Source organism: Ipomoea triloba, chromosome 7 (assembly GCF_003576645.1).
Source record: "Ipomoea triloba cultivar NCNSP0323 chromosome 7, ASM357664v1".
In the NCBI taxonomy this organism is placed as follows: Eukaryota; Viridiplantae; Streptophyta; class Magnoliopsida; order Solanales; family Convolvulaceae; genus Ipomoea; species Ipomoea triloba.
In genome coordinates, this window is record NC_044922.1 from 5288446 (window position 1) to 5297844 (window position 9399).

General features: G+C 34.1%; 1 protein-coding gene across 1 annotated transcript; it reads left to right on the top strand.

Moving 5' to 3' along the window:
• Positions 1-2869: 2869 nt before the first annotated feature.
• LOC116024715 (chaperone protein DnaJ-like) lies at positions 2870-4595 on the top strand. The gene is made up of 3 exons (XM_031265690.1): positions 2870-3173; positions 3258-3391; positions 4137-4595. Exons 1-3 carry the CDS (start codon positions 2981-2983, stop codon positions 4389-4391), a joined length of 582 nt encoding a protein of 193 aa, XP_031121550.1. The 5' UTR covers positions 2870-2980; the 3' UTR covers positions 4392-4595.
• Positions 4596-9399: the final 4804 nt, after the last annotated feature.

Sequence of the window (9399 nt, forward strand, 5' to 3'; positions counted from 1 at the left end):
TATCCCAAGTTCATAGTATAAACAGAAAATACTAGAACAACTTTCATTTCTTACTCTCAACTTTTATTCCTTCTCACAAATTTTTGATGTCACACTTTTTTGGGATTCATATGATAAAAATATACTATCAATATTTGCTACATCATGAAGTAAAAGTGATGTAGTAGAATTTAAAAGGACATATAATAGAAATATAGAACTCTAGTATAGACCGTGCTATTAGTTCGAGCCCGGCCCATAGATATTGGACCAGGTTTGGCTAATCAAATAGATGGACCTAGACAAGAACACATCCATTTGATACCTCTACCAGTACTCGACCTATTCGCATACCAACTAAGACAACTAGGAATACGGTAAATTATACAATGTATCAGGGTTTACCATGCATTGTGGATTCTGATTCAAAAATAATCTTCAGATTTTGTACTGCAATTGACACACTCTGTACCTGTGGTTAATCGTTTTTGTACCTGTAAACAAATTGAAGACACATCACATAGTAATTACAGACACTTAACATGATAATTACAGACTCATTGCATGAACTGTTAACTGCAAGTACAAAATATGTTAACTGCACATACACATATAACATGTTGACCAACATCTTATGTATCTGCAGTTAACAATTTATCTAGTTATCGTATATGTAATTACCATGTTATGTGCTTTTAATTTGTTTACAAGTATATAAATTGTTAATTGCAAATAAAAAAGTGTTAATTGTATATACATAATTTTTGGATCAGGATTCACAATGAAATATGGAATTTTTTTTTTTTGAAAACAATGAAATATGAATCTAGTCCATGGTATAACGAGTTGTAGGAATACACTCACCGCCTACTACCGCAAATTATGTTGTGGACCTGGGTCCAAAACTACGTCGTTTTGTCTTTTTTTTTTTTTAAATTAGTAAACATATTACTGAATATAGAGTTGTCCAAAAATGTGTGAATGTAGAGGTTTCAAAGTGTGAATGTAGAGTATAGAAATCGTGAATGTAGACTTGTGATTGTGTGAATGTAGAGTTGCCCAAAAATGTGTGAATGTGGAGGTTTCGAATTGTGAATATGGAGTATAGAAATCGTGAATGTACAGTTATGCATGTGTGAATCTGTAATAGAGTTAAGAAGTTCTAGCAACTTGTAGCCCTATAATGTGTGAATGTGGAGTTCTCACGTTGTGAATATGGAGTATAGGACCTGTGAATATAGAGTTTTGAATGTGTGAATGCATAACAGTGGTAATATAGTTACTAAATATATATTCCTGTAATGTGTGAATGTGGAGGTTACAATTTGTGAATATAGAGTATAGTGTATGTGAATGTAGAGTTTATGTTCCACACTTCAAGCCAATATGTTTAGTAAATAAAAAAAAAAGGGAAAATTGTAATTTTTGCCCCTCCATAATATGTCAATTATCAATGTCACCCCTGAATTATTAGTGGTGTAAATGTTGCCCCTCAATTTTTAAAATCGGTACATATATTGCCCCTCCCGTACCGATAGGAGGGGCAATATTTACACCATAGAGGGACAATATATGTACCGTTTTTGAAAATTGAGGGACAATATTTGCACCACTAATAATTTAGGGGTGACATTAATAATTGACATATTATAGAGGGGCATAAATTATAATTTTCCCTTTAAAAAAATGTCATTTTTGGACCCAGGGCCACCTTGCAAGGTGGACCTGGGTCCACGGCATAACTAATGGCCTACTACCTCCTGAGTCATCTTTACGAGTAGTTAGGACTTAGGGTCCATCCTTTATCCTCCCTAGTCCCTAGCCCATGGACTACTCCCCCACCCTAGTACTATTCCTAGGCCTGTCCTGAAAATCCCAATAGGCCCAGACTATCAGGCCCATTTTCTACCACTCACAGCCCCATCAAATCTTGATTAGTGTTGTAAAAATCGCGTTTAGACATTGTTAATCGGAGGCACTGCTCAATCGTGATATTTTAGCATTTAAACGCCAACTCGACCGAGTTAACTCAGCGAAATCGGTCGAGTTATTATTTTTTCATTAATTTTTTTTTTACAATCCGAGAAACATGTGTAGTATGTTTTTATGTGTATGTGTATATGTGTGTGTGTATATAGAATACAATACACACACACAATCTTTAGTGTTTTTCTTTGTTGTGTTTGGCTTAGGCGCTAGGCGGGCCTCTAGCGCCCAACTAGCGCCTAGCGTATTTTGCAACCTTGATCTTGATTTTTTTTATAATTACGTTGTTTTTAGTTCTTTAAATAAAATACGAGGTAATAAATTATTGTATGAATAAGATGCTTTAATGTATTGGAAAGATCATAGCCCCTAGTGAAGGTGACCTTTTGATGAAGTTTGTCATGTGACCCTAACTAGTAAATGATCACAAGAAAGTAAACCAACTTAAGTTGTTTATAACCTAATAGTTACTAAACTAATTGCTCATCGCCAAGATCTTGTGGTCTAGTGACACCTTATGGAAGTGGTGAGCTGAATGCGATATTGACTCTTTACTTGCACAAAAATCTCTGCATGAAGCTACACAGAGAATGATCCGGACGTTGATCTAATCACATTTATCTTCTTTGCATAAAAATTCATGTTTGTGGGGCCCAGTCGGTTATTACTGAACCGTGCAGGCCACCATGTTTTTAGTTAAAGGAATCCTCACCTCATGTGCTTAAAGCCCCAGAAAATTCCATCCAAAATATCTCCCAAACCCAAAAAAAATATCTTCCACCATTCACCATTTCACCAGAACAACGTGGACCAAAAGTGGCGTCAAAACCTCTCTTTTCTTCTCCTTCTGGAACGTTCCGGACCTCCAAGCTTCCTTTTTTACGGTCCCCTTAGATATTTTGTATGAAACCCATCAACCGCCTCCTGTCATCATATATACCCTTTCATCCATCTTTCATACCCGTCACATAATCCCACAGTGTCATAATTCGAAACAGAGAGAGTTTTTCGAAAAATGGAGTCTTGTGGGGGGTCGTCCCCTTCGTATTACACCATTCTCGGCGTGAGCGAAGGGTCTTCTAACGAGGAACTACGCCGCGCGTATAGAAAACTCGCTATGCAATGGCACCCTGATAAATGGACCAAGAACCCGTCGTTGTTAGGGGAAGCCAAGCGGAGGTTTCAGCAGATTCAAGAAGCGTATTCCGGTAATTAAGGGGAAGGGAAAAGGTTTAGTTTGTATGATTCTCGCGATTGTATTGATTGGGGCTAATGTGTTGGGTTTTTAACAGTTTTGTCTGATCCGAGGAGGAGGACTCTGTACGATGCTGGTTTGTATGATTCTCGCGAAGATGACGGCGAGGTTGAGGGATTCGCGGATTTTGTGCAGGAAATGGTGTCCCTCATGAAGGATGTTCGGAGAGAGGTGAGAATTGGAAGCAATTTTCCAGTTATAATCTGCAATTGCATTGTGTTTTCTTAATATGTAGTCTGGATTTTGTTTTTATCCCCAACAGGATGTCAAGATTAAGATGGTATAGATTAAGAATCAGTTATATTTGTGATACAGAGTTAGTACGACCCTCAATCTCTAAGTTATGCCCGAAGTAGTGATTTTAGTTTAGTTTCTCGGGGACTATTTCTACAATTGATACCTTAATAAAGTGACAGATTTGGTCATCCAGGACTAACCTGGACTAAATTTGTATCACCGGTATAACTGGAGAGCTAGAAATGTAATAGGAGTATGAAAATATCCTTGTTTTTGTCTTGGAAAAAGTTTAGACTTAATTTTCAACATTGAATGAATGAAATCTGCAAATACTTTGTAGCATTAGTTCAGGCTAGGAGTTGGTGTAGCATTACTCTGTAGCTTTGTTTTACAGGAAGCCCCGATGTGCTCTGGGTGAAGTCTACCTTTAGCTTCAAAGAACCGAGGTAGGTTGGCAATAGACAATACCTGGCAGTCGAATTTGGAACCTTATGGTTACCAAGTTAACTCCCCAACTCCCGTGTCTGAGGCTGTTTGTGGTCATTGTTTTATACATGAGGTGATTCTCGGGCATTTGGTTGTCTGTCTGTTATATGGTCAGATCAAGATTCTGTTGCATTCTCTGTTTAAAGAACATTTGGTGTTCTTAGGCTAATCTGTGATGAACTTGTGGGTTCAGGGCAAGACTTACAGCATGGAGGAGCTTCAAACCATGTTTTGGGACATGGCCAAGGGATTCGAGGTTCCAGAATGGCCGAATCTATCTCAGCCGCCAGTTCATCTCCAGTCGTCTTCTCAGTGGTTTTCGGGGGCCATGACTTTCAGTGAAGGCTCTGCAACTTCGAAGGGAGCTTCCGTGGATTCAAGCATGGCGGTTCCCTTCTTAGACTTCTCGTATTTGCAGATGCGCGGAGTAAATCCTTTCTGCAGATGAGGCATCATCGAGGGCGGGCTAGAAATAATGCAGTTAGGAGTAGAAGTGAAGCGAATTTGTAATGCCTTTCTTGCTCCTCCTGCCTCCTGTATATACCTTAGTTTTAGTTTTCCTTCCACTTTGAAGTAGGAAAGGTTGTTGTTTGGATTGTTTGTAGTTTAATCTTGCAGAAATGAAAGAGTTTCCAAGATTTTTGAGTTCAAACTGGATGTTAACTGCTGCACTATTATTATATTACTGATCAAGACTAATATAAGGGTGATATATATAAAAATAAAATCTAGTTATTCTTATACAAAGTCATGTTTGACATGTCTATTTAGGTGTATAGCTGTGATGCATATGGTTGTGTGGCATATAGTCCTTTCCAGTTGTGTGATTGTAGCCTTGTTGCAACTCCAAAGCCACCCTTTAAAACCTGTGGTCTTCATTTGAACCACACTATATTCCTTTCCATATACCATAGAAAAGATAGTAACACCTATCTATCCTATGCAGGGATCAGCCACTGAGGTAGGGATCAAGCATTAAATATAATTGTGTCGTTTTTATTCTAAAAATCAATTTTTATTTATTAGAAATCTCAATATTCTAAAGTAATTCATCCAAGGTCCATGGCTGATTTTATTTTTACGTGCAATATGAACACCAAGTTACAATTAAATATTGGAGATGATGTCGTAGTCTCCATGACATATAAACTCAAAAGATGTTTGATATTGTCCAATAGTCAATTTAGAACAACGTACTCCAAGAATTCTCTATTCCAAATTTGTTAAGTGATAGGTATGTGTGATACCATGCACCCAACATTGCACTACCAACCATATACAACCGACTAATGAACCTGACTTCCCTTCATTTCTATCACTTTCGAGTATAACTTTCACCACAATTTTTAATCAAGTTTCACTTAACATCAAATAGACTCTTTTCTTTTGTTAATATTAACCTCTTTCACTGACCTTATATATCAATTGAAAATTTGCCAATCAATATATAAAAGCACAATAAAATTTCAATTAAAACTCATAACATTGAATCAGAAAATTTTCACTAAAAAAGAATTTACTTAATACCTTACTTTCAGCAACCAAATTGATTAAATTAATGTTGTTGTTGGCTTATCCCTATCAACCAAGTTTATCATGTCCTCAACGGATACATTTGGTGTGATTGTGAGCTGAAAACGATTTGTAGCCCATAATTTCTACGTTCTTCAAAGACCATGTGCTTGATGTTTATAGTTCGGTAAAGCAGACCAAAAGATGAGTTCTTTCCTTTCATGGTATTCATAAACAAGTAATGAGTATTATGTGGAAAGTTCTTATTATATATTATATATGCAAATTATGGGCTGTCCATTATACCCTCTGCCCCAAACAGACTGCCAACAATGCATGTATCTTTTTCTTTTTTTTCTTTTTTTTTTAATGAAAAGTTGAAATATTTGATTGGTATGATAATTACGAAATATATTCAAGCTTTTTAAATTTATAAATTTATATTTATTTCCGATAAATTTATTTTTTTAAAAATACAATTTTTATGTAAAAAAGTAAAAGATATTTGTATAATTCTATTTGAAAAGTCGTCACTTTGGTACAGTACATGAAATAGAAATTATAAATATATTAATAAAATTAAATAAAAATATTACACAAACAAGAACGTAGCTAAAATTAATATTTTACAAAACCTATGTATTTTGTAGAGAAAAAAAAAAGGATTAAAGTTATACGGAGTATATCTTTAGCCTCTTGATCTAATCAAAAACGAAAAGAGAAACAAAATTAGACAGAAAATATTCCGTTAAACAGTTTATATTCTCTTCCCACCTAAAAACTTAAATAATAATAAATAAATAAATAAATAAGTCAAGACCTTGGGGTGGGCTTGGGGGATATGAATATGTGATCCACGTTCATGATCAAATAAGCGAATATGTACATTGACTTCAAAATTCAACAATGTCAAAAGAAATAAATTTTTACACAAATTAAATAACGACTATCATGTCAAGCACTTTGTGCTCAAATAGCATGTCACATGGGAGGTCATGAGATCAAGACTCAGACACTTTATGGCTATCATCCTCTAATTAAAGATATGATGTAGTTTATTTTCATAGATATTGCGGGCATTTTCTAAACCATGTTTGTCTAGAATTATTGTCTTTTGGTATTTTTTTCCATATAATATACAAAAATAAATAAATAACTTCCAATGACAATGACATCATAAATATAGGAACAATGTTAAAGTAAACCACCAAACTGCATAAATAAATAACTTCCGAGGACAATCCGGGCCGGTTTTTTATTTGTGTGGCCCTGTGCAGATAAATAAGTGAGACCCTATCAAAGTATAAATAAACTGCGAATTGAAAAAAATTGCAAAGAGAAAAATACAAAAAATCTAATTTTGAGCCAATATAATCACAAATACATATAATAACTATTAGTGCAGGACTGGACTAGGGACCCCCAAAATTTTGGATCCCCGTGCAGTCGCACATCTTGCACGCCCTAAACTCCGACCCTGATGATAATGACATCATAAAAATATAGGAACAATGTTAAAATAAACCACCAAACTGCAGGCAAAAATACTACAGAGTATAAATTTGTTAATTAAGTCCATGAACAATCCAAAATCATGTAATTAAATTAAAAATAATTTGTTAAACCGACAATTTTAAATAAAATAAAAATAAAAAATAAAAACGCATCCCATCTTCTTCATCGATCAGAGATGAAGAAACCTTCTTCACCTCTAGCCTGGAGAAAAAGAACTTGGCCCTGTTTGGTAAATGGTTGTTGGCTGATTGGTTTGGCTATTTGGATTAGAAGGTATGATTTGTTGATAATATTAGCTGATTGTAGAAAATTGTTTGATAAATTAGCTGTTAGCTGATAGGTGATTGGTATAATTTCTTTTCTCAAAAAGCTAGTTGAAAAAGCTGCTTTGAGTAGTCTTTTGAATTTTAGCATTTTGGAGTTACAAAAAACTTATTACCAAACAATTAATAGTAGTCAAATAAGCCAAAATTGGCTGATAGGCTGATTATTTACTAAACAGGACACTTTTCTTCATCTCTAGCTAGAGGCAATTCAAAAGATTGAGGTTTCTTCGACTCCAAGTTGGAGACAAAAAACTTTTCTTCATCTCCGACCGGAGACAAATAGGGAGAGATAGTTTTTTCTTTTAAATTGTTTTTAAAATTTAATTTTATATAAAATAAATTTAAATAATAATTTTTCAATGGAAGTCGCTACCAATATCAGTAGGACATGTTAATTTTGGTTAATTATATGATTTTGAATGGTTCAATGACTCAATTGTAATTTTTTGAGTTGAATGATTTAATTACATTTTCGTGTACATATAATTCGGTGCTATATTTGAGTATTATTTTCAAAAATATATTTCATTTTTTATGTACTTTCTCAACCAAATGAAGCACAAAGAGTCAACAGTTTCTCCACTGAAGCTCGAACCAACTCTCATCATCCATGTGAGAATGTTAACCGAAACACCAGATGCCACTAAACCACAAGATCTTTGAATTGTGAACAAGTTTATTAAACTATGACCCAATTAAATTTTCGTGTAGTGTAATTCAGTAGCTTATTTGTGCATTATTATAAAAATATATTTTATCTAACTAAATTACAATGAACAATATTTAATAAAAATATTCTTCATTATATTCTTCTCCAATTATTAAGATTGCCCTGATCTTTTTCATGACCAAGTTTAATTTATTAAACTAAGCTAGATAGATTATCATTCAATTAGGTAATGGCACAATCATTGAAATTAAGGACGTAATGCACATGCAACTTCCTTTTCATGAGAATATTTTTTTTTTCTAGAGGAAACTTAATGGTTGCATTTAAAAATTTTGGACATGAATGCTAGTAGTCTAGCTAGTCACATATATATAATTAATAATTAGCCCAACTATAGACATATATACATTGACACAATTAAGCTAAGCAAACCTATAATATATTAAAGCGAGCTTAAATAATGGTGGGGACATTGCCGACCATACACATGGAGGCCGGTATTTAGATACTTTGATTGGCTTGAACATTAAGCAAATTCCATACATGCAAGAATATATATAATGCATCATTTCACATTGGTCTATACATACATGCATGCATATACAACATGCTAGAATATAGTGCACCATTCACACTATTGGTTTATTCATACATACATGATACATGCAACATGCTAAAATATAATGCATCATTTCACACTTGGTGTGTATACATACATACACACATGTGTGTATGTATGTGTTATAATAGCTTTTATGAAACTTATGCGTATCATGTTTTGTACTGATTATTATTATACTTTTCGATCTCGTAATCCTTTATCAAAGTGAAAATATGTCGTGAATAAGACATGATGATGACATGTTGTAAATAAAAAGATTAAACTATGTGTCATGGATAAGCGTTTGAAGTTAACATAGTTGACTCATATATATAAGTATTTTATTAAAGAGAAATTCTTAATTAGTAATAGTTCACTGAAAGAAAAACATATTGACTAATCTGATTAAGTTCATATCAGTCTTTGTACATATACTCCACCTTTAGATCTAATAATATAAGCAGGAATCTTGTGGGTACCTGGCGCTAGTCCTTTCACATAAGTCTTTATACATGTATCCCACCTATAGACGTAATATAAGCAAGAGAATGCTTGTGGGCACTCGTCACTACCTCTTTTTACCTAAGATGTCATTGAATTACCATGATTTATTTTTTCATTATCATGTCACATTAAGTGTGGACCTTTAGAGTCAGAGAATTTTGACTTTTATAGACAAAATATAACCAAGAATGGGTCATTACGTGGGAAAGCCAAGTGTAATAAGTTTAGAAATTCCTTAGTTTCACATTTCTCATAGTTGCCCAAGAGGAGCCCAAAATAGTCATTTCACACAATCATGCACGTAGAGGAAACGTAAACGAACCCCCCT

Bases quoted from the DNA above. Each gene is read 5' to 3' on its own strand.
- LOC116024715 (XM_031265690.1), top strand. From the start codon at position 2,981: ATGGAGTCTTGTGGGGGGTCGTCCCCTTCGTATTACACCATTCTCGGC. The intron at 3,174-3,257 runs GTAATTAAGGGG...GGTTTTTAACAG, and splicing joins GATTCAAGAAGCGTATTCCG to TTTTGTCTGATCCGAGGAGG. The intron at 3,392-4,136 runs GTGAGAATTGGA...TTGTGGGTTCAG, and splicing joins TGAAGGATGTTCGGAGAGAG to GGCAAGACTTACAGCATGGA.